The sequence below is a fragment of the Heptranchias perlo genome, chromosome 19 (genome assembly GCF_035084215.1).
Source record: "Heptranchias perlo isolate sHepPer1 chromosome 19, sHepPer1.hap1, whole genome shotgun sequence".
NCBI lineage: Eukaryota > Metazoa > Chordata > Chondrichthyes > Hexanchiformes > Hexanchidae > Heptranchias > Heptranchias perlo.
In genome coordinates this window covers 20,527,261-20,553,938 of record NC_090343.1, presented here as the reverse complement: position 1 = coordinate 20,553,938, position 26,678 = coordinate 20,527,261, and the positions used below count along the sequence as shown (strand labels likewise).

The 26,678-nt window shown below is 41.6% G+C and overlaps 1 protein-coding gene across 3 annotated transcripts in view; it reads right to left on the bottom strand.

The window, feature by feature from the left end:
- The window catches only part of plagl2 (pleiomorphic adenoma gene-like 2), a 122,439-nt gene that overhangs the window by 28,274 nt on the left and 67,487 nt on the right, over nucleotides 1–26,678 (bottom strand). Inside the window, exons 2-3 of one of the 3 annotated variants that reach the window (XM_068000439.1) lie at nucleotides 937–1,063; nucleotides 115–363 (exon numbers count right to left, since the gene is read on the bottom strand). In XM_068000439.1, the coding sequence (XP_067856540.1) occupies nucleotides 115–133 (19 nt within the window). In that variant the 5' untranslated portion in view covers nucleotides 134–363; nucleotides 937–1,063. Of the gene's footprint in view, nucleotides 1–114; nucleotides 364–936; nucleotides 1,064–18,578; nucleotides 18,666–26,678 lie in introns of those variants that run through there. The other 2 variants (XM_068000437.1, XM_068000436.1) reach the window with 2 other exon arrangements.

Sequence of the window (26,678 nt, the reverse complement as noted above, 5' to 3'; positions counted from 1 at the left end):
TGTGCCTTTATCAAGGAAAATGCAAAGCCTCAGTGTAAGTGAATGTGTGCTTAAGTTAACAAAATATTTTTAGTATTAATTACAATGTAGTGAGAGGATGATGGTAAAACTCACAGTGTAGTGGAGGCGTCATGAAGTGGAGGGACACAGGTTCAAATTCACCCCTGCACAATTATCCCGATCTCAGTCATAACTCTGTGGTCAAATATCTGACCTGCACTTGGCATCTACCAAAAGGGGCAATGTTGCCAGGCCACTGCTCTATACTTCTGAACAACCACTTATAAATGGAATCAGCGGAGGCCTGGGAATCAATTGCATGCCGTCTCTCTCAGTCACAGGAGATGCATGGCCCAACGAGACCTGCACAGGGAAAAACACAGAGATTTCAATCTGGCCCACGCAAAGAAATTAAACATCTAACGTTTAATAACCAACTTCTCTGGGTTGTGACTTTCAATTCCTTCGCAGTGTGTGGAAGAGATACACCACATTTTCAAAATGCAGAGAGAACCCTCAATAAATTGAATAAAATGAAAAAGAATTGCTCAGTACTGGAAGTAATGCCTGGCTGACAAGGAGTCACAATAGGTTTTATAATTTGTCTCAGTGGGATAGCTGGTTGGTGATGTCGGCAGGGGTATCATCCACTGGTAATACCAACACTAGGGTTAGGCAGCTTAAAGAGGCAAACACTCACTCTCGTACATCTAGCAGACTGTTGCCATCTTTACTGGCAAACCTATATTATTACAAAGCTTACAGAAGACTAGTGGGATGCCTGAATTCTTGGATATCATGAATAGGTCTTTCCAGTTATATACAGCACAAAAAAAATGACTTTAATTAATTGAAAATTAAACAAGTTCTTTCAATAACATTCTATGTATTTTTGTAAAATACAAATACGTCTGAAACAGTAACTAATAAATTTACCTTTGACATGACTTGCTCCACATGTGCAATAATCTCCTCCAGTTCTGCCGAGACAATCCCTTTTCAGCCAGTTGCAACAATTCTCGTTGGAGGGGACCAGGAAGTGTTGCTGCACATCTTTACTGACCTATACAGAAAAATCCCATCAATTAGTAATGTTAAATGATTTTCTTAATAAGCAGCACTGTTTGGTGAACAAAGGCCCTGTTTATAATGTAGCATTGTCTTTTGCATGTCAATGGCATTTTTTAATGCACCTATCAGTTACAGTGCTGGTTACACAACCCTGACAACACATCCTCAAATCTAAGTTTATATGAGCTCCTCTTAAATGCAGTAAGTAACATTTCTGGTCTGCAAATGTTTTCACAGAACCTTTCAAATGGTCTCTGTTCTAACAAGGAATAATGTCCTCATATCTCTAAGACCAAAAGAAATTAATTTCAAATATGGTCCCCAATAGTCATCAGGAATTATGACCTCTATCATCATTCACTCAGCTTTCTTTAAACACAAGTATAATTGCCAATGACCCATATCTAGACTTTCTTTGCAACTAGTGCAGAAAATTTGTCATGAAATTAAGTATAGCAGTTACTCTGATTGACCATTATAGTACATCCAAAACAAAATAAAACTGGATCTCTGTCATCAGCTGAAGTCAAGCTTCAAAACTAAGCATGAGAACATTGTGTAATATTGTAAACGATCCTGTGAGCATTTCACAGGAGGGTCTTACAGAATTTGTTCCAAATCCCTGTAGGAAACGTAGTGGACACTTTGTCACAACAGGACAATTTCTGAGATATTCTAGAAACACTCAGGCTGCATTCCAGTCAAAATTCAAACTACTCTCAAACTTCATTTTTATAAACACTGCAAAGAACTGCTACTTATCAGGAGCTTTATCTTATGACTTGAGCTTCTTTACAAACTACATTGGAACTCAAACAGGACAGGCATTTGCTAGAATGGGAGTTTTGTATTAACAAGATTCCACTGTACTGTGCTTCCTTTTAAAGTGTACGTATCAGCTATCACCCTCAGGAGGATACCACTGCTTTTAATGAAATGAATCAAAGCATGAAAATAATCAATCATTCACCATCTCTACTAATTGCCTTCAAAATTATTTTGTGATACAAAAAATGAATTCTTCAAGGAGTTCAACTTGTTTTAAAGGGCAAAGGATGGTTAAAAATGCAATACATTTTTCATCATTTCAGATACAAACCACAATGTTTTCTATCTTCAAGCCAAATTTTAAAAGCATTTCACTGGCACACTGAACAAGACATTTCCTAAAGTTGTGCCAAGTACTCTGAATCTTAAATAGCACAATGGCCCAGAATTTGCTGTAGCCGGTCTAAGAACGGTGTCTGCCATTAGTTAGACTTGCCCCTGCCCGTTTAATTTCCATGAGATTTTGCACTGCAAGTTGCTGGAAGTGGAAGATGGAAATGGCACAGTGCCCTCTACAGGGCATCTGGGATCTGTGTGAACAGGGCAAGCAACTGTATTTCCTTAACCAATTAGATTGCAGGATTGTTAAATGAACAGCACAGAGTCTGAACGAGGAAGTGTAAGTTAGAATTATTAATTTAAAAAAAAATCTCCAGCAACAATTAAAACCTCAAGGCATACAACTCCACACTTGTAATAGTTAATTTTCAATGCCAGAGAGGTTGTTTGGCAGTAATTAACACTTATCATGCTGTTAAATAGGGTACTTAGACTGAAAAGGACAAGCCCTAACTTTCTGTGGCGAGTTTAGTTTGTATCTACCATGCACATACAAGAACTTCACGCCATTCAATTCATTTCAATGGTGAGGCAGACAGCGAGATGCCGTTTTCACGAAGCTAACGGCGGAGCGGTGCATCTAGGACAGCAACTTCCGGATTTCCGCGTTTAACTGCGCATCTGCCCTCGCCTGAAGTTGCTGCGAGATTTGCGCTTAAATAACGACGAGCGCTGTTGCCTCACCGTTATTTGGGCAGTAAATTCTGGGCCATTGCCTCCACTAGGTGGTAGAAGGAGACTGAACAGATGCAACCATAAGGAAATTTATTGCACTACAGATCTCAGCTCACCCGCAGTGGGAACCACTGTATTCAAGATAGTCTTTAATCATATGCAAGATGAAGTTAAATTCAAATAAATCTGTTAGTAAGAGAATATATATATACACACACACACACACATTAGATCTATTATAAAACTGAATATATATAAAATTGTATTCCATATAGCACCTGTTGTGCTATAGTTGTACATTAGTATGTGTAGTAAATGTTATATTGTAGTAGCTGTGTGGTAAATGTAGATATTATGTCGTAGTATGTTTTGTAATAGTTGTGCTTGTGTAGTAGTGCTAGTTGCAAATTAGTACAAGTTGTATTGTAGTTGCATTACACATAGTATTATGCGTTGCGTAGTTGTACGTGTAGTAACTGCTGAGTAGCAGTAGTTGCATAATAGAATGTGTAACTGTGTAGTAGTATGTATTGAGTAGAAATAGTTACGTAGTAATGCACTTGTAGTTGTAGAGTAGTTGCTGCAGTTATGTGGTACATATTGAGCGGTAATAGTTGTATAATAGTACACTTGTAGTAGTCGGGGTGTAGTTGGTGCAGTTATGTAGTACATATTAAATAGTAGAACATGCAGCTACGTTGTACATGTAGGAGTACATGTTGCATAGTAGTCCATGCCATGTAGTAGTAGTAGTTATTGCACTGCAGTACTTGTTATTTTAGGAATAATAATGAAAACAACCAAATCTGTTTTAATGGTTCTGACAGCAGCATGACTGTTATGTACTAGGACATATTGCATTTTGTGATATTGGATGTTGTAGTTGTAGCTTTATATATAAAAAAATACAACTTTGTTAAGTGTCTCCAAGTGAACAGAATAATCTCCACAGTAATAACTGCTGTGTGTATGCATGAAATTCTTTTTTAAAAAATGTTTTCAAGTCTCCAACTTATCTCCCAAATAGCTTTGACTTTTGCAACCATTATAACATAATTCCTATTGAATGGAAAATGCAAGGAGTAAAGTGGGTATATGTTTCATTTTGAAATAATTAAAGCATGTCCACACTGTAAACTGCCTAACACATACATCAAGGTTCAATGTATGAGCTTGGGAAACCAATAGGGTTCTTCCTCTTCAAATAAATGACTAACTGAAACAGTGAATGCGGTGTCTCACCATACTAAAGGATCTGTATTACCAAAGTGAATGTAGACAGAAAACTCTTTGCTAGCATAATTTGTAAAATGTATCACAATGAATTACCATAATTCAGTGTAAAAATTAATTTAAATGCCAATGCAACAAGCTTTTATGTTATGAAACACATAACATGTGTATGAAACAGGCATCTTCCATACACTGTTGCAATGTATTCAGATACAACTGCAGTGGTAGCATAAGGATTGTAGCAGTTCAAGGAGAAAACCCACCACCAGCTTCTCAGGCCAACAAGAGATTGGCAATAAATGGAATTTTGTCAACATCATCCAAGTGCCAAGAACAAGTGGAAAAAAATCTATCTGCAACAGAAATATAGAGACCACATCTGACACCAACTACTTTGGACTATGAGAACATGGTGCTTGGTACAGAACTCAAGTCTCTTTTTCACTGTAAACTAAGAGCTGACAACATGTTTAATGACCCTTAAACAAAACACTTGTAGTTAGTTGGAGGAGGACAGCAAGACAGGAAATGATGACAGCCTTGTGAACTCGTGATCTACCAGGCAAAAGGATATAAATGACAGTCTTGAGTGACACTGTAGTAAGGACAGTACAGGATGTCAAGTTATGCCTTGCATATACTTTAAAACATGTTGTCCAATAGAAGGTGCTGACTAACCATGGGTGTGGCCACAGCATCAACCACATACAATAATTTTAGTAGAAAACGCCTTACATACACTCACATAATACAAGTAAATGTACTTCACATGTATATATTTACTTAAGCATCTACCACTATTCAGTAACCAAGTAAAGCACTCACCATGATCAAAAAACACTTGCACCATTTTACCAACACACAAAAAAGTTAAATACACAAGCATACACTGTGCAAATATGAGTATTGAGAACACATGCCCAACAATGATGTGTATTACTAATTTTTTTACTAATTAGAAATGTAATCAGCGACATCTGGATTCCCAATTAGTCACATGTGGCTAGTGGTTAACATATTGGACAACAATGATCTAAAGTGAGTCAGGATTATATGCAGCTTCTTCGAATGGAAGCTGTGCTTAATATTCAGTATCAGTATGATTTCAGTTTCACCAAATATAGACTTTGTACTTTGACTATTGGTATCACTTTATTTCATTAGTAAGAGACAGACAACACCTAACACTAAAAAAGTTTGTTCATTCTGAATTCTGGAGGCCAGGTATAGGTTTTCAAATTAGGGTCCCTGAACAGCTGAGAGGAGCGGATCGGAGCAGAGGGAGCGTCCCATAAAAAGGCGGGATTTCAGAGCGCTGAGAACAGCTGAGAGGAGCGGATCGGAGCAGAGGGAGCGTCCCATAAAAAGGCGGGATTTCAGAGCGCTGAGAACAGCTGAGAGGAGCGGATCGGAGCAGAGGGAGCGTCCCATAAAAAGGCGGGATTTCAGAGCGCTGAGAACAGCTGAGAGGAGCGGAGCGGAGCAGAGGGAGCGTCCCATAAAAAGGCGGGATTTCAGAGCGCTGAGAACAGCTGAGAGGAGCGGAGCGGAGCGGAGCAGAGGGAGCGTCCCATAAAAAGGCGGGATTTCAGAGCGCTGAGAACAGCTGAGAGGAGCGGATCGGAGCAGAGGGAGCGTCCCATAAAAAGGCGGGATTTCAGAGGGAGCTGCGACGGAGTTCGAAGTGACGTCAGGAATCAGAAAGGGACGCGACACAGGGGAGGAACCTGATTGGTGAGTAGGTTCAGGTGAGTATTTCTACTTTTATACAGCAACTAAAATAAAAAGAAAGGTAAGGTCTACAGGTCTGATAGCAAGTAGCGTTTTTTTTTAGTGAATCAAGGTCCCTAGGTTAGTTAACATTCTCTAAATTAAGAATAATTTGAAGGAGTAAACTCCTTAAAGGGAGTGGTAAGTAGTTTTTCTTTCCTTTTTTATTCTCTTGACATTGTAGTTGTTGTTAAGCTAACTTAAGGGTTAAGTCATGGCAGGAGATCCCAGGGCCGTGTCATGTTCCTCTTGTGGGATGTGGGAATTCAAGGATCCTTCCTGTGTCCCTGATTCCTTCACCTGCGGGAAGTGTGTCCAGCTGCAGCTACTGTTTGACCGCTTGACGGCTCTGGAGCTGCGGATGGACTCACTTTGGAGCATCCGCGATGCTGAGAAAGTCGTGGATAGCACGTTCAGTGAGTTGGTCACACCACAGATAAAAATTACTGAGGGAGATAGTGAATGGGTGACCAACAGACAGAGGAAGGGTAGGAAGGCAGTGCAGGGGTCCCCTGCGGTCATCTCCCTCCAAAACAGGTATACCGTTTTGGATATTGTTGGGGGAGATGGCTCACCAGGGGAAGGTGGCAGTGGCCAGGTTCATGGCACCGTGGCTAGCTCTGCTGCACAGGAGGGCAGGAAAAAGAGTGGCAGAGCTATAGTGATAGGGGACTCGATTGTAAGGGGAATAGACAGGCGTTTCTGCGGACGCAACCGAGACTCCAGGATGGTATGTTGCCTCCCTGGTGCAAGGGTCAGGGATGTCTCGGAGCGGCTGCAGGACATTCTGGAGGGGGAGGGTGAACAGCCAGTTGTCGTGGTGCATATAGGCACCAACGATATAGGTAAAAAACAGGATGAGGTCCTACAAGCTGAATTTAGGGAGTTAGGAGTTAAACTAAAGAGTAGGACCTCAAAGGTAGTAATCTCAGGATTGCTACCAGTGCCACGGGCTAGTCAGAGTAGGAATGACAGGATAGCTAGGATGAATACGTGGCTTGAGAGATGGTGCAAGAGGGAGGGATTCAAATTCCTGGGCCATTGGAACCGGTTCTGGGGGAGGTGGGACCAGTACAAATTGGACAGTCTGCATCTGGGCAGGACTGGAACCAATGTCCGAGGGGGAGTGTTTGCTAGTGCTGTTGGGGAGGGTTTAAACTAATGTGGCAGGGGGATGGGAACCGATGCAGGAAGTCAGTGGGAAGTAAAGTGGTGACAGAAACAAAAGGCAGTAAGGGAGAGTGTACAGAACATGACCGGACAGATGGTCTGAGAAAGCAGGGCAAAGACCAAGGGAAGTCTAGATTAAACTGCATTTATTTCAATGAAAGTAGTCTGATGGGCAAGGCAGATGAACTCAGGGAATGGATGGGTACATGGGACTGGGATGTTATAGCTATTACTGAAACATGGCTAAGGGAGGGGCAGGACTGGCAGCTCAATGTTCCAGGGTACAGATGCTAAAGGAAAGATAGAGCAGGAGGTAAGAGAGGAGGAGGAGTTGCGTTCTTGATTAGGGAGAACATCACGGCAGTAGTGAGAGGGGATATATCCGAGGGTTCGCCCACTGAGTCTATATGGGTAGAACTGAAAAAGAAGAAGGGAGAGATCACTTTGATAGGATTGTACTACAGCCCCCCAAATAGTCAACGGGAAATTGAGGAGCAAATATGTAAGGAGATTACAGACAGCTGCAAGAAAAATAGGGTGGTAATAGTAGGGGACTTTAACTTTCCCAACATTGACTGGGACAGCCATAGCATTAGGGGCTTGGATGGAGAGAAATTTGTTGAGTGTATTCAGGAGGAATTTCTCATTCAGTATGTGGATGGCCCGACTAGAGAGGGGGCAAAACTTGACCTCCTCTTGGGAAATAAGGAAGGGCAGGTGACAGAAGTGTTAGTGAGGGATCACTTTGGGACCAGTGATCATAATTCCATTAGTTTTAAGATAGCTATGGAGAAGGATAGGTCTGGCCCAAAAGTTAAAATTCTAAATTGGGGAAAGGCCAATTTTGATGGTATTAGACAGGAACTTTCAGAAGTTGATTGGGAGAGTCTGTTGGCAGGCAAAGGGACGTCTGGTAAGTGGGAGGCTTTCAAAAGTGTGTTAACCAGGGTTCAGGGTAAGCACATTCCTTATAAAGTGAAGGGCAAGGCTGGTAGAAGTAGGGAACCTTGGATGACTCGGGAGATTGAGGCACTTGTCAAAAAGAAGAAGGAGGCATATGACATGCATAGGCAGCTGGGATCAAGTGGATCCCTTGAAGAGTATAGAGATTGCCGGAGTAGAGTTAAGAGAGAAATCAGGAGGGCAAAAAGGGGACATGAGATTGCTTTGGCAGATAAGGCAAAGGAGAATCCAAAGAGCTTCAACAAGTACATAAAGGGCAAAAGAGTAACTAGGGAGAGAGTAGGGCCTCTTAAGGATCAACAAGGTCATCCATGTGCGGAACCACAAGAGATGGGTGAGAACCTAAATGAATATTTCACATCGGTATTTACGGTTGAGAAAGCCTTGGATGTTAGGGAACTTGGGGAAATAAATAGTGATGTCTTGAGGAGTGTACATATTACAGAGAGGGAGGTGCTGGAAGTCTTAACGCACATCAAGGTAGATAAATCTCCGGGACCTGATGAAATGTATCCCAGGACGTTATGGGAGGTTAGGGAGGAAATTGCGGGTCCCCTAGCAGAGATATTTGAATCATCGACAGCGACAGGTGAGGTGCCCGAAGATTGGAGGGTAGCAAATGTTGTGCCTTTGTTTAAGGAGGGCGGCAGGGAAAAGCCTGGGAACTACAGACCAGTGAGCCTGACATCTGTAGTGGGTAAGTTGTTAGAGGGTATTCTGAGGGACAGGATCTACAGGCATTTGGAGAGGCAGGGACTGATTAGGAACAGTCAGCATGGTTTTGTGAGAGGAAAATCATGTCTCACGAATTTGATTGAGTTTTTTGAAGGGGTAACCAAGAAGATAGATGAGGGCTGTGCAGTAGACGTGGTCTACATGGACTTCAGCAAAGCCTTTGACAAGGTACCGCATGGTAGGTTGTTACATAAGGTTAAATCTCATGGGATCCAAGGTGAGGTAGCCAATTGGATACAAAATTGGATTGACGACAGAAAACAGAGGGTGGTTGTAGAGGGTTGTTTTTCAAACTGGAGGCCTGTGTCCAGCGGTGTGCCTCAGGGATCGGTGCTGGGTCCGCTGTTATTTGTCATTTATATTAATGATTTGGATGAGAATTTAGGAGGCAAGGTTAGTAAGTTTGCAGATGACACCAAGATTGGTGGCATTGTGGACAGTGAAGAAGGTTATCTAGGATTGCAGCGGGACCTTGATAAATTGGGCCAGTGGGCCGATGAATGGCAGATGGAGTTTAATTTAGATAAATGTGAGGTGATGCATTTTGGTAGATCGAATCGGGCCAGGACCTACTCCGTTAATGGTAGGGCGTTGGGGAGAGTTATAGAACAAAGAGATCTAGGAGTACAGGTTCATAGCTCCTTGAAAGTGGAGTCACAGGTGGATAGGGTGGTGAAGGCGGCATTCGGCATGCTTGGTTTCATTGGTCAGAACATTGAATACAGGAGTTGGGATGTCTTGTTGAAGTTGTACAGGACATTAGTAAGGCCACACTTGGAATACTGTGTACAGTTCTGGTCACCCTATTATAGAAAGGATATTATTAAACTAGAAAGAGTGCAGAAAAGATTTACTAGGATGCTACCGGGACTTGATGGTTTGACTTATAGGGAGAGGTTAGATAGACTGGGACTTTTTTCCCTGGAGAGTAGGAGGCTAAGGGGTGATCTTATAGAAGTCTATAAAATAATGAGGGGCATAGATAAGGTAGATAGTCAAAATCTTTTCCCAAAGGTAGGGGAGTCTATAACGAGGGGACATAGATTTAAGGTGAGAGGGGAGAGATACAAAAGGGTCCAGAGGGGCAATTTTTTCACTCAAAGGGTGGTGAGTGTCTGGAACGAGCTGCCAGAGGCAGTAGTAGAGGCGGGTACAATTTTGTCTTTTAAAAAGCATTTGGACAGTTACATGGGTAAGATGGGTATAGAGGGATATGGGCCAAGTGCAGGCAATTGGGACTAGCTTAGTGGTATAAACTGGGCGACATGGACATGTTGGGCCGAAGGGCCTGTTTCCATGTTATGATTCTATGATTCTAACCATAGAAATCCATGAGGGGATTCCAAGGGGTTCCTAAAATCATCCGATTTCTGTCTGTAACCAGATTTCTGTATTTTCTATATTTAATGGCTCACTAGTGCATGATTTTAGTTCCAATTAAAGTAGTTTTCAATTGGATACCCAATACTGTCTTTCAGAAAGTAGGATTTAAAAGAGGTGGCTGCAGAGATAGTGGATGCATCGGTTTTGATTTTCCAGAATTCCCTCGATTCTAGAACGGTCCCCATGGATTGGAAGGTAGCAAATGTAACCCTGCTATTCAAGAGAGAAAACAGGGAACTATAGGCTAGTTAGTCTGATATTAGTAGTAGGGAAAATGCTAAAATCTATTATTAAGGATGTGGTAACAGGACACTTAGAAAATAATAATATGATTAGGCAGAATCAACACGGTTTTAGGAAAGATTTGTCAAACGTGATTTCCCTAGAGTTTTTTGAGGGTGTAACTAGCAGGGTAGATAAGGGGGAAACCAGTGGATGTAATATGCCTGGATTTTCAAAAGGCATTCGATAAAATGCCACACAAGAGGTTGTTACACAAGATTGGGGGATTGGGAGTAATATATTAGCATGGATTGAGGATTGGTTAACGGGCAGAAAATAGAGGGTAGGAATAAAGGGTCATTTTCCGGTTGGCAGACTGTAACTCGTGGGGTGCCACAAGGATCAGTGCTTGGGCCTCAGCTATTTACAATCTATATCAATAACTTAGATGAGGGGACTAAGTGTAATGTATCCAAGTTTGCTGACGATATAAAGCTAGGTGGGAAAGTAAGTTGTGAGGAGGATGCTAAGAGGCTACAAAAAGCTATAGAGGTTAAGTGATTGGGCAAGATGATGGCAGATGGAGTATAATGTGGGGAAATGTGAAATCAGTCATTTTGGTAGGAAGAATAGAATAGCAGTATATTTTTTAAAAACGTGAGAGACTAAGAAATGTTAGTATTCAGAGGGATTTGGGTGTCCTTGTACACGAAACACAGAAAGTTAACATGAAGGTACAGCAAGGAATCAGGAAAGCCAATGGTATGTTGGCCTTTGCATCCTCCTCACAACTTACTTTCCCACCTAGCTTTGTATCGTCAGCAAACGTGGATACATTACACTCAGTCCCCTCATCTAAGTTATTGATACAGATTGTAAATAGCTGAGGCCCAAGCACCGATCCTTATGGCACCCCACTAGTTACAGTCTGCCAACTCGAAAATGACCTTTTATTCCTACCCTCTATTTTCTGCCCGTTAACCAATCCTCAATCCGTGCTAATATATTACTCCCAATCCCCCAATCTTGTGTAACAACCTCTTGTGTGGCATTTTATCGAATGCCTTTTGAAAATCCAAATATACTACATCCACTGGTTTCCCCCTTATCCACCCTGCTAGTTACACCCTCAAAAAACTCTAGGGAAATCACGTTTGACAAATCTTTCCTAAAACCGTGTTGACTCTGCCTAATCATATTATTATTTTCTAAGTGTTCTGTTACCACATCCTTAATAATAGATTTTAGCATTTTCTCTACTACTGATATCAGACTAACTAGCCTATAGTTCCCTGTTCGAGTATAGGAGTAAGGAAGTCTTGCTGCAATTATATAGTGCTTTGGTGAGACCACACCTGGAGTATTGTGTACAGTTTTGGTCTCCTTACCTAAGGAAGGATATACTTGCCTTAGAAAGGGTGCAACTAAGGTTCACTAGATTGATTCCTGGCATGAGAGGATGGTCCTATGAGGAGAGATTGAGTGGAATGGGTCTATATTCTCTGTAGTTTAGAAGACTGAGAGGTAATCTCATGGAAACATATAAAATTCTTAGAGGGCTTGACAGGGTGGATATTGAAAGACTGTTTCCCCTGGCTGGAGAGTCTAGAACTAGGGGTTGGCCATTTAGGACTGAGATGAGGAAAACATTTTTCACTCAGAGGGTTGTGAATCTTTGGAATTCTCTACCCCAGAGGGCTGTGGATGCTCAGTCGTTCAGTACATTCAAAACTGAGATCGACAGATTTTTGGACACTAAGGGAATCAAGGGATAAGGGGATAGGGGGGGAAATGGAGTTGAGGTTGAAGATCAGCCATGATCTTATTGAACGGTGGAGCAGGCTCGAGGGGCCATATGACCTACCCCTGCTCCTATTTCTTATGTTCGTAGGACAGGGAGTTCTAGGAAACGTGTCAATATCATTTTTCAATGAAGGTTGTAACAACCAATCAGATCAGATGGAAGGTGGGACGCAAATTGGAGGGCCACAATGGAGCCTATCAGAACCAACAAGAGGCAGGACTAAATGGTTGGTAGAACAAATTAGATTGGTTGGAGGGTGGGAGTGGAAGCTAGAGAACCAGACGTTATTTTGTCCTACTGTTGATGGCACAAGAACTTCAGTCAGAAAAGCTTTAAAATTAGTAGATGATTTTGAGAATCACAGTTATGTGGTTATGCCAAAGGACTGAGTCATGAAGAAAGACTGGGGAAAAAGGAGCTCTTTAATCTTCAAAGGAGGCGACTGAGAGAGGGCCTTCTAGAAGTATATGATATTAAATATTCACAGCTATGGTACAGTTGGGGTTATGATATCAGTCTAGCAACCCAGAGGATGTGAGTTTGAATCCCACCATAAATCTGGCTGGCACCAGGAAAAAATAAAGCTGCCAGATTTCTGTAAAAACCCAAATGGTTCATTAATGTCCTTTGTGGAAGGATATTTCCAGTTCAAATCATAGTATCGTTACAGCACAGGAGGAGGCCATTTGGCCCATTGAGCCTGTGCCGTCTCTTTGTAAGAGCAATCCAGTTAGTCCCATTCCCCAGCTCTTTCTCATGGTCCTGCAAATTTTTTCTCTTCAAATATTCATCCAATCCTTTTTGAAAGCCACGATTGACTCTGCATCCACCACCCTTTCACGCAGTGCATTTCAGATCATAACTACTCACTGCGTAAAAAAGTTTTTCCTCATGTCGCCTTTGGTTCTTTTGCCAATCACCTTAAATCTGTGTCCTCTGGTTCCGCCAATGAGGACAGTTTCTCTTTATTTACTTTATGCAAACCCATCTAAATTTGGTTGACTTTTATTGCCTTCTGAATTGGTCTAGCTAAAGAGGACTACAAAGGTCCAAAAAGGCAATACTACATTTGGCCTTGCCAGTGTTGCCCATATCCCAAATCTAAAAAAAAATTAAACAGTATGGGTAAGATTAAGAAATCCCTCACTAATCCTCTCCGCCTCTCTTCCCCTTGCAGGATCCTCCTTAAAAGAATATGAAAAGGTTAGGAAAGAAGCTTAAAAAAAAATTAGGAAGACAAAGAGAAATTATGAAATTAAATTATTAAGGAATATAAATGAAATAAAGTATTCTACAGACGCATAAATAACAAAAGAAAATCAGGATAGGGATAGGGCCACTAAGGGATACACACAATAAACTCACTGGTAATGACAGCAAAATGGCAGAAACATTAAATAATTACTTTGCCTCAATATTTGCGAGGGAGATTAACATGGTGAGCATGACGTTAGAAGAAGAGATCAAAAAAAGATATAACGACATTTAAGATAGAAAGGGGGGAGATAATTGATGAACTAATCAAACTTAGAGAAGACAAAACCCCTGGTCTGGATGGATTGCATCCATGCATATTAAAAGAAGTTAGGAAAGAGATAGCAGAGGCACTACTACATAAATATAAAACTTCATTAGAAATAGGAATAGTGCAAGAGGACTGGCGGACTGCTAAGCGACATAGAACCAGTCCCGGGAACTAAAGACCAATAAGGTTAACGTCAGTGGTAAGAAAGATAACAGAATCCTTACTCAAAGATGTAACAGAAAAACATTTAGAAACCGAAAATATAAGAAAGAATAGTCAGCACAGATTTCAAAAGGGAAAGTCATGCTTGACCAACCTTACTGAATTCTTTGAAGAAGTAACAGAAAGTGTATCACATACATGTACATATATGTACATGTAATATATTTGGATTTTCAAAAGGCCTTCGATAAGGTACCACATAGTAGACTCATGGCTAAGGTCAGAGCATGTGGAGTCAGGGGACAGGTAGTATAGCAAGCTGGCTACAAAACAGAAAACAGAGAGTAGAGGTTAAAGGATGTTACTCAGACTGGCAAGAGGCGCAAAGCGGTGTTCCACAAGGATCGGTGCTGGGACCACTGTTGTTCACCATTTATATAAACGATTTGGACACGAGAATAGGAAGTTTAATTTCAAAATTTGCAGAGACCACCAAATTGGGGGGTATAGTTAATACCGAGGAGGACTGCAACAAAATACAGGAAGACATTAATAAACTTGCAGAATAGGCATGTAATTGACCAATGAATTTCAATATAGATGTGTGAGATATTACGTTTTGGTAGGAAGAATAAGGGGGCCACATACTCCTTGGATAATAACTGTCTAAATGGGGTAGAGGTGCAGAGGGATCTCAGGGTGCAGATACACAAATCACTAAAAGTAGCAATGCAGGTTAATAAGGCCATTAAAAAAAGCAAACTAAGCAGGGGGGTTCATAGATGCATTTAAGGGGAAGCTAGAGGGAGAAAGGAATTGAAGGATTTGCTGATAGGGTTAGATGAAGTAGGTAGTGTGGAGGCTCAAATGGAGCATAAATACTGGCATAGACCTGTTGGGCCGAATGGCCTGTTTCTGTGCTGTACATTCTACGTACCTCTGACCAAGATTTTAGTCACCCTCTGAATATCTCTTTCTTGGGCTTGGTGTCCATATTTGTTTGATTACACTTCTGTGAAGTGCCTTGAGATGCTATTGCAATGTGTAATGATTTTTATTTCCAGTACAAGGGCCAAAAGAGCAAAATAGACTAGAAATTACTGTTGGTGAAAATACTGGTTGAGCTTTTAATGCATTTGTATGACATTTCCTTGTCTATTGTTTTAACAGAGGATTTAACTGGTTTATTTCAAATGGGTCGACGCCTCCATTACAATAACAGACAGAGGAATGTCATGCAAGTGTTCATCATTTAATATCACCACAGTAATTTATAGACTCATGTTTTATGGTTTTAAAGTCAAATGTTTGAAATGCACAGATCAGGACCTGAGAGAAAAGGGCAGGTTCATGTTTGGGTATGACCAGAATTCAATAACAACAACAACAACTTGCACTTATATAGCAACTTTCATATAGTAAAACGTTCCAAGGCACTTCATAGGAATGTTATCAAATAAAATTTGACACTTCGCCACATAAGGAGATGTTAGGACACGTGACCAAAAGCTTGGTCAAAGAGGTAGGTTTTAAGGAGCGTCTTAAAAGGAAGAGAGAGAGAGAGGCGGAGAGATTTAGGGAGAGAATTCCAGAGCTTAGGGCCTAGGCAGCTGAAGGCACAGCCACCAATGGTGGAGCGATTAAAAATCGGGAATGCGCAAGAGGCAAGAACTGGAGAAGCACAGAGATCTCAGAGGGTTGTACGGCTGGAGGAGGTTAGAGAGATTGGGAGGGGCAAGGCCATGGGGGGATTTGAAAACAAGGATGAGAATTTTAAAATGGAGGTGTTACCAGACCAGAAGCCATTATGGGTCAGCGAGCACAGGGGTGATGGGTGGATGGGACTTGGTGCGAGGAGGATACGGGCAGCAGAGTTTTGGATGAGCTCAAGTTTATGGAGGCCGGCCAGGAAAGCATTGGAATGGTCAAGTCTAGAGGTAAAAGAGGCATGGATGAGGGTTTCAGCAACAGATGAGTTGAGGCAGGGTTGGAGGCGGGCAATGTTACGGAGATGGAAATAGGCGGTCTTGGTGATGGAGCAGATTGTGGTCGGAAGTTCATCTCAGGGTCAAATAAGACTCCAAGGTTGCGAGCGGACTGGTTCAGCCTCAGGCAGTGGCCAGGGAGAGGGATGGAGACGGTGGCTGGAGAACGGTGTTTGTGGCGGGGACTGAAGACAATGGCTTCGGTCTTCCCAATATTTAATTGGAGGAAATTTTTGCTCATCCAGTGCTGGATGTCGGACAAGCAGCATGACAAATCAGAGGCAGTGAAGGGGTCGAGGGAGGTGGTGATGAGGTAGAGCTGGGTGTCGTCAGCGTATATGTGGAACCTGACATTGTGTTTTCAGATGACGTCGCCAAGGGGCCACGTGTAGACGAGAAATAGGAAAGGATCAAGGATAGATCCTTGAGGGACCCCAGAGGTAACAGTGCATTAAGGTTTCTAAATATTTCAATGCTTTTGATTCACCCTTAGCCCTCCCCCACCCCTGAAGTTTCCTTTGTTCTATACTGCACTGTGTGGTGCTGTTTTTAGCCATACAGATGAGGAAGGTTCCAGGTTTGCTCCTTGGTCTGTGCTTAGTTCACCCAATCAGTCAGGGTATTAATGGGGGAGGGGGGGGCAGGCACACAACTGATTTCAGCAACCCCAAGCTGGGAAGGGGAAAGAAAAAGTTTGTCTAGGTTCTCTTTCCTGAATAAATGACCCCTCTTCCCTATTAGATGACCCTTGCGTATATGCGTGGATGTCAGATAAAGACAGGATAAGGCTTGAATATAACAACTACAGTGGTTGAACAATCCATCAATACTCATTGTCCAGGCTCTCACAGGAACAATGGTTGCCCTGGTAGCGCACTAGAAGATTGTTGCCACATACAGGACTGTGACTTCAAGAAAGGAGTGGTGAGAGGAGAAAATGGGAGGGAAAGTTGGAAGAGGGAATAAAATAAATATTAATACTTCCTAAAGTTTTTCCTTGCTGCCATAATCCAGTGGCTTTCAAGCTATTCTGTGCAAATAATGACACATTTTCAGAGACACCCTTGCAAATAAGGACACAATTGAAAATAGTGTGTCAGGCACCCAAGGGAAACAGTGTTATAACTGCAGAAGATGTTTTTTATTAGTATATTGAACAGAAGTAATGTGCCAATAAGTCAACTAATAAATAAACGTGACTCCCCAAGGGACTATGAACTAGTTTGAAAACCTATGTAGTAATCCATGTTGATCCCTCCTCCCTCGCCGACAGATTTGCATCCCTGTCTGATTTTGCAGATCTGTCCCACCCCTTTAAGCCCACAAATGCTCCTCCATTCCTGCAGATGGAGTTCCAGTAACCTGTTCCACCATTGTGGTCTGACCCCCTGCTGACAGAGCTGTTGCCGAGCTCCCCACTCTGGCTGACACAGTCATTTCATTGGAAGCTGGCATCAAGGAGGATAACGTGCGCACAAACTGACCCGTGATCACCCCCCCCAACCTCCCTCACCAGCTGAGCTGATTTTCCTGCAGCAGCCCCTTCAGACAATTTTCTGACCCATGGCTACCCTCTAATCACCTTTCTTCTTTCCCCGCCTCCTCTTCCCTCCCCAGTCTCCATCCCCCTCACCTCGCTCTCCCCCCATCCTCCCCTCTTTTCCTCTCCTCTCCCCATTCCATTCACCTCCTCACTCCCTACCTCCCTCTCCCACATTGGTTCCATTATCTCCCACCCTCTAACCCTGCTTGAGCTGAAAAATTCAAATTGGTCTTGACCATCTAAGAACCACACCATGGGATATGGACTAATACATTGTAAAAACTAGACTTCAATGGTTAGAACATTAGCAATCTGTTAGACACATAACTAACTGTAAGGGAAGGAGTAACTAGATACAAAACTCGACAGACCCTAAAACAAAATAAATGTTGCACACTTTTATAACAGTGTTACAAAAGCAAAATACTGCGGATACTGGAAACCTGAAATAGCGTTCATTTGGCTCGGTTGTTAATACAATACGCCTTAGTATGGATTTCAGCACATAATATAGGCTGATACTCCAGGGCAGTATTGAGGGACTGCAGTCCTGTTAGAGGCGCAGTTATTCAATAGAAACACTAAACTGTGGCCCCTCTGCCTGCTCAGGTGGATATAAAAAGGTCCAATGTCATAATTTGAAGAGCAGGGCATACACATGATGTCCTGGCCATTATTCCTTCGCCAACCTACACCACCAAAAAAAAAGATTATCTGGTCATTCATTTACTGGAACCTTGCTGTGCAGAAATTAGCTGCTATGTTTGCCTACATCGCATCGCACTTCAAAAGTAACCTGTTGGTTGTAAAGCACTTTGGGTCATTCTCAGGATATGATATGGTGCTATATAAACTCATTTTTTTCTTTTGGATAATAGAACACAATGATTAATCTCATAATATTTGAAAAACTTTATTAATATTACTGATTCTGAGCTAGGAAACTTAACAATCTCAGCGCCATCATATTCTGTACTTACTACTGCTCCAGCATCTATACTTGGCAATAAAACACTAACATTTCACAAACTGCAGTAAGTTCTGCTTTTATATTTGCTATACTGCCACAAGCTATGCTTGGAAAAAAACTTCTAGGACAACCCAATATTGTGACCACAGTTTCTTTAATAAAAGTTTCTGGCCATGACTCAGTCCAGTAGTACTGCTTACCCAGTCGTTCAATGGTTGTAGTGACTGACCACACATCTACCCCGTCTCATTCAAAGCACTCCTGAAAATCCACCTCACTGTTACTACAGTTTACTGTGTCACTAACAATGTAAGAGGAACTACAAATCCTAATATAGTCCAAGCAGCTCTTGTTCACTAGACCAGAAACTGAACATCTTTTTAATTCTTAAGAGCTTCAGCACTTCTATTTCCTCAGCATTATTCCTTGTGTTAGTCCGCAGCATCTTTTAACATTATTAGCATCACAATGTTATGGGTTATCCTAGAAGGTTTTTCAAGCATAGACTGTTGGTAGTATAGCAAATATAAAAATCAGAATTTACTGCAGTTTGTGAAATGTTAGGGTTTTCTTGCCAAGTTGATTCCAGGACACAAGCAAGTACAGAATAGGACAGCAAGGAGAAGGTTAAGTTTCCTAGCTCTGAAATTGGTAATATTAACATAAAAGTGTTTCAAATATCTTTCAATGCACCACTTCTTAATGACAATGCTGATAAAGCAATAGTGTACACTTTTTCACCTAGGTTAAAAACTTATCTTAATTCTTACAGAAATGGCAAAGTTCCAGAGCAAAAGCACCAGAATTTTGTTTTAAAGAACTACTTAAAGCAGCACTGCACGTTCATGTCCTGGAACAGCCGGTGCTGAATACTCCATTTCGAAACTGCTACACTGCCAGAATGTTTATGCTGCAAATTATTTTTGATAAGTTCCCCATTTGATATGATTGGGTCACTATCAATTCTCACCTGCTATTCCTGCCCATGCACAACAGCTAAGAATTTATTGTTGGTTATATTAGCAGACAAATGCTTAACATATTGATATGACAGTCATCTGACTGTTATTTTAATGCATGCATTTTAAATGAGTTGATGCTTCAGCTGAAATAGCAGACAGAGGACAGTCATATGAGTACATTACACTTCTGTCCGCTAACATCACCAACAGTAATTTTTACGCTAACATTTCCAAACGCTCACACACTACCACTGTTCTTACTGCTTTGGCTTCAGAACATACCAAAAGAACTTAAAAACAAAAGATGAAGGGACAAGACATTTAATTCAGCTCATCCATCCCAGATCGCCTTCCCAGAACTTTACTGACAATTTTTCAATTCCTTCCCCCCAGTTCCATCTTTTTCCTACTCTCTGTTGAATCAGGAATTTGTCTATTTCTCTTTTGATTGTTACAATTGCAGTGAGTGCCAGCCTCAACCTTCATTATTTTAAAAACTTCTATCATGTTCAGCCCCTCCCCCATTTAATCCCCTTTAGTGGGACCTGAATGGACTCCTTCAGCCTGGCTTCACAGTTCAGTGATCAAAACTGGAAACATTTTTATTGCCCTTCTCTGAATCCGTTTATTCACTTTTTTTGAGATTAAAGCTTGACACTATGGCCTACTGTTGTGTGATATTAGCAAAAAATTCTTAATGTGCTTGTAACTGTAAAGAGTTCCTATGAGCCTCAAGAAAATATGTTTTTAAATATTCAAAGCACCATGACCAAACGGAATACAAGCACTCCAGTTTTTTTTAAAATGTCCCGTTAATTATTGGCCTCTACTTTTACAATGCAGTAAGATTCATTTCTGCCATGTTGTTTGAATCTTCCACTATCCAACTCATGTCATCTTTCAGGGGCCTTACATACAATCAGAGAAATTACAGAATAGTCAGAGCCCATTCAGCCTATCGTATCAGTGCTAGCTCTTCGACTGAAGCTATCTATTCTAATGCCATTAGAATAGGAGCATTTGAATGGAAGATATTACAGACTGCTGATTTTGAGTTATTTCAGATAACAGATTTTAATACTCTCAGAACTTACAAGTAAACATTTACAAATGAAAATCAATGGCACACTGACCCTACATTGATAGCAATTGATCTGACAGTAGCTACTTATTTACAAGTTGTGTTACGTATGCACAAGTCTGCAAAGGCAACTAACCACATCACTCTCAAAATGGAAAAATGACTAGAAACCCAAATCTCCACAAAATTATATCCACAATTCGTCCCTTCCCTTAGCCCAGACAGAAATAATCACCAATGAGCTTAGATGAGCAAACCAAAGTACACAGGAAGTAATGACATAATTGAAATCAGGACCCCTTAGGCAGCAGCAGCATCACTTCCTGTCAGCAGTCTAAAATTCCTCCAAAGCTTTAAGGGACAGATTTTTAAACAGGAACGTCAATGAGGAACAAACGACAAGGGCTGATCTCCAGCAGCAACAACTATAACCATTTAAAGTAGTGTGAAACTGAACAGAAGTCCTCAGGCAAAAACCATCAGCAGACAAAATAAAAATAGGTTGTTCCTTCTGATTCTGTTGGGAGGTAGCTTCATTTCCATTCTAACATCTAATCAACTTTTGCCCACAGATCCTCCCACCATGTGAATCTCTTCCCTGGTGCAACAGAATGTTCCCAAGAAATCCAAGTGCCTACTTCAACTGGGATCTCTGGGAATGTATGAATCATGGAACAGCTACTTGAGAATTTTTTTTCCATGTAAACATTTTCCTCTCATCCCCAATTCATATGAATTTCATCACTGGGGAAGTATCGAGCAGTGGCAATCTAGTTGAAGGTTTATGTAACTCCAGAGGGGACATTTATGATGGAATTCTGCATCTACTGATCTAAGAACATAAGAACATAAGAAATAGGAGCAGGAGTAGGCCAATCGGCCCCTCGAGCCTGCTCCGCCATTCAATAAGATCATGGCTGATCTGATCCTAACCTCAAATCTAAATTCATGTCCAATTTCCTGCCCGCTCCCCGTAACCCCTAATTCCCTTTACTTCCAGGAAACTGTCTATTTCTGTTTTAAATTTATTTAATGATGTAGCTTCCACAGCTTCCTGGGGCAGCAAATTCCACAGACCTACTACCCTCTGAGTGAAGAAGTTTCTCCTCATCTCAGTTTTGAAAGAGCAGCCCCTTATTCTAAGATTATGCCCCCTAGTTCTAGTTTCACCCATCCTTGGGAACATCCTTACCGCATCCACCCGATCAAGCCCCTTCACATTCTTATATGTTTCAATAAGATCGCCTCTCATTCTTCTGAACTCCAATGAGTAGAGTCCCAATCTACTCAACCTCTCCTCATATGTCCACCCCCTCATCCCCGGGATTAACCGAGTGAACCTTCTTTGTACTGCCTCGAGAGCAAGTATGTCTTTTCTTAAGTATGGACACCAAAACTGTATGCAGTATTCCAGGTGCGGTCTCACCAATACCTTATATAACTGCAGCAATACTTCCCTGTTTTTATATTCTATCCCCCTAGCAATAAAAGCCAACATTCCGTTGGCCTTCTTGCCAAATACAACTTGTAATGAGGCAGCATATAAACTAAGGACCTAGTGGCTGCTCAATATAGGTGTAACAGTGTGGCCTCAATGTGATAGGAATGTGAGGTTGTTGTATTTCTAATGGTATATTTAATTAATTCTAGTTCTGGTTTGTCATTGATAAAATAGGCGTCTGCTATGCAAGAATGCAACCAAAGACCAGCGACCCAATGAGATGATATAGTGTTAACCCTGTGTACCAATTCTGGTTAAGGGCAATAGAGTATCATGCCTTGAAAAAATTGGACCTAGGGAGGATCAAGAACAAAGGCCCTCAAACCATACAAGAATGAGACAGGACTCATGCAGGAGGTCAAGAATATGATCTACAGAGATCTAACTATTGTTAAAAAGCAGGACTTCAAAAGGTAGTGATCTCAGGATTACTACCGGTGCCACGAAGCTAGTGAGCATAGGAACAGGAGAATAGACAGGATGAATGCGTGGCTGCAGGGATGGTGTAGTAGGAGGGAGGGTTTTAGATTCCTGGGACATTGGGACCGGTTCTGGGGAAGGTGGGACCTGTACAAGCGGGACGGGTTACACCCGAGCAGGACCGGGACCAATGTCCTCGCGGGGGTGTTTGCGAGTGCTGTTGGGGAAGGTTTAAACTAGAGTGGCAGGGGGATGGGAACCTGAGCGGGGAGTCAGAAGGGAATAAAGTTGAGAGCAGCAAGAGAGGGGAAGACCCAGGGGAAATCTACAATACAAACAGTTGTTCAAGAACAAGTGAAAGGGAAAAGCGTAGAGCAGCGGAAAGAAAGTGTACTTTAGGCACGACAGATAAAAAAAACTAGAAGGCGTAAGGCGATTAACCCAGCATCAAAGCTGTGGCAGGGGGTTGGGAACCTGAGCAGGGAGACAGAGGAAAGCATATCAGGAAGGGACAGAAGGTATGGAGTAAAAGGTAAATTGTTAAAAAAGGAAAAAGCAGGAACTAAGTGTCACAAAACATATTTGAAAGTTCTTTATCTGAATGCACGACGCAGTCGTAACAAAATGGACGCGTTAACGGCACAAATAACTACGTATGGGTATGATCTTGTGGCCATTACAGAAACATGGCTGCAGGGTGACAACGACTGGGAATTAAATATGCCAGGGTATTTAACAATCAGGAAGGACAGGCAGGAAGGAAGGGGAGGTGGGGTGGCTATGTTAATAAAGGAAGGAATCACTAATACAGAGAAATGATATTGGGACAAAGGATCAGGATAATGAAACAGTTTGGGTAGAGATAAGGAATAATAAGGGGAAAAAAACACTAGTGGGCGTAGTATATAGGCCTCCTAATAGTTGCAACTCTGCTGGAAGAAGTATTAATCAGGAAATAGTCGGGGCATGTAATAAGGGAACAGCTATAATTATGGGGGATTTTAACTATCATATTGACTGGACAAATCAAATTGGGCAGGGCAGCCTTGAGGAAGAGTTTATTGAGTGTATTAGGGATGGATTTCTTGAGCAGTATGTAACTGATCCTACAAGGGGGCAAGCAACCTTGGACCTGGTCCTGTGTAATGAGCCAGGATTAATTAATAATATCCTAGTTAAGGATCCCCTTGGAATGAGTGACCATAACATGGTTACATTCCATATCCAATTAGAGGGTGAGAATGTTGGTTCTCAAACAAGCGTACTGAGCTTGAATAAAGGAGACTATGATGGTATGAGAGCGGAGTTGATTGGAATAGACTGGGAAAATAGATTAAAGGGTAGGACGGTACATGAGCAGTGGTGTTCATTTAAGGAGTTATTTTGCAACTTTCAAAAAAATATATATTCCACTGAGGAAAAAAGGGTGTAAAAGAAATGACAGCCATCCGTGGCTAAGTAAAGAAATTAAGGATAGTATCAGACTAAAAACAAGGACATATAAGGTAGCCAAACTTAGTGGGAGGATAGATGATTGGGAAGTCTTCAAAAGACAGCAAAAAGTAACTAAAGGATTGATTAAGAAAGGAAAGATAGATTATGAAAATAAATTAGCAAAAAATGTAAAAACAGATAGCAAGAGTTTCTATAGTTATATAAAAAGAAAAAGGGTGGCTAAGGCAAGCGTAGGTCCCTTAGAGAATGAGACCGGGAAATTAATGGTGGGAAACATGGAGATGGCAAAAATGCTGAACAAATATTTTGTTTCAGTCTTTACGGTAGAGGACACTAAGAATATCCCAACACTGGACAAACAGGGGGCTCGAGGTGGGGGGGGGGGGGGGAGGAGCTTAATATGATTAAAATCACTAAGGAATTGGTACTCTGTAAATTAATGGGACTCAAGGCGGATAAATCCCTTGGACCTGATGGCTTACATCCTAGGGACTTGAGGGAAGTGGCAGTAGGGATTGTGGATGCTTTGGTAATAATTTTCCAAAATTCTCTGGACTTGGCAAAGGTCCCGGCAAATTGGAAAACTGCTAATGTAACACCCTTATTTAAAAAGGGTAGTAGGCAGAAGGCTGGAAATTATAGACCAGTTAGCCTAACATCTGTGGTGGGTAAAATTTTGGAGTCTATTATTAAGGAGACAGTAGCGGAACATTTGGACAAGCATAATTTAATTGGACAAAGTCAGCATGGCTTTACGAAGGGGAAGTCATGTCTGACAAATTTGCTTGAGTTCTTTGAGGACATAACGTACAGGGTGGATAATGGGGAACCAGTGGACGTAGTGTATTTAGACTTCCAGAAGGCATTCGACAAGGTGCCACATAAAAGATTATTGCTCAAGATAAAGAATCACTGGATTGGGGGTAATATTCTGGCATGGGTGGAGGATTGGTTATCTAACAGGAAGCAGAGAGTTGGGATAAATGGTTCATTCTCAGACTGGCAACCAGTAGCCAGTGGTGTTCCGCAGGGGTCGGTGCTGGGTCCCCAACTCTTTACAATCTATATCAACGATTTGGAGGAGGGGACCGAGTGTAACATATCAAAGTTTGCAGATGATACAAAGATGGGAGGGAAAGTAGAGAGTGAGGAGGACATAAAAACCTACAGGGGGATTTAGACAGGCTGGGTGAGTGGGCGGAGATTTGGCAGATGCAATACAATATTGGAAAATGTGAGGTTATGCACTTTGGCAGGAAAAATCAGAGAGCAAGTTATTATCTTAATGGCGAGAAACTGGAAAGTACTGCAGTACAAAGGGATCTGGGGGTCCTAGTGCAAGAAAATCAAAAAGTTAGTATGCAGGTGCAGCAGGTGATCAAGAAGGCCAACGGAATGTTGGCTTTTATTGCTAGGGGGATAGAATATAAAAACAGGGAGGTATTGCTGCAGTTATATAAGGTATTGGTGAGACCGCACCTCGAATACTGCATACAGTTTTGGTGTCCATACTTAAGAAAAGACATACTTGCTCTCGAGGCAGTACAAAGAAGGTTCACTCGGTTAATCCCGGGGATGAGGGGGCGGACGTATGAGGAGAGGTTGAGTAGATTGGGACTCTACTCATTGGAGTTCAGATGAGAGGTGATCTTATTGAAACATATAAGATTGTGAAGGGGCTTGATCGGGTGGATGCGGTAAGGATGTTCCCAAGGATGGGTGAAACTAGAACTAGGGGGCATAATCTTAGAATAAGGGGCTGCTCTTTCAAAACTGAGATGAGGAGAAACTTCTTCACTCAGAGGGTAGTAGGTCTGTGGAATTTGCTGCCCCAGGAAGCTGTGGAAGCTACATCATTAAATAAATTTAAAACAGAAATAGACAGTTTCCTAGAAGTAAAGGGAATTAGGGGTTACGGGGAGCGGGCAGGAAATTGGACATGAATTTAGATTTGAGGTTAGGATCAGATCAGCCATGATCTTATTGAATGGCGGAGCAGGCTTGAGGGGCCGATTGGCCTACTCCTGCTCCTATTTCTTATGTTCTTATGTTCTTATGTAAACCCTTGAGTAACAGGACAATGTACACAAAACCAGAAATAACTGTACAAAACCCTTTGAAAGTTAAGATGTTTTAGCCTATCTCGGTAGTGACCAGGGTTTAGATCCAGCTTAGTTGGGCTTTGAAGAGACATTTTTTTTAAATTCTGTGATTGAAGCAGAGACCATGTCAACATTTAAGAATAGGCTAGATAGGTGGACAAAGGAAAAAGGAATAAAGGAGATATGGTAACAGTACAGGCACATGGGATTAGGACTACTGCTTGTGTGGAGGATGAACACCAACATGGATTGGTTGGGCCAAACAGCCTGTTTCTGTGTTGCAATTTCTATGTAATTTTGAAGATCAAATCTTGGCCTCGCACTGAACATCGTGCTGAGAGGACTTGCAAGCACAGAAAGCATGAATTTAGCACACGGTTAAAAAATGTTGAACCTTGTTAGTGAAAACAGATAAACTTGTTTAAGATTAAAACGTTTCCAAAAAACTTCGATACATAAAGAAATGGAATAACATAGAATGCAGTTATAACCAAGAACTTTCCCTGTACTATGGAAGGAGGCAAAAAAAGCTGCAGACTGGAAGTGAAGCCTGTATGTGAGGGTTCTTTGATTTGAATTATGCAAGTGCACCTTATCTTTTGTGTAACAGTCTAATTCCAAAGAGTGACGGCACCTTTGTCAATCAGAAAGAGTAAACTTGAATTAAATAGCACTTCAGTGTGTCCTCAATGTCTCAAATTGTTTTACTGCCAATGGATTACTTTTGAAATGCAGTCACTATTGTTATATAGGGAAAACGTGACAGCCATTTGCACAAG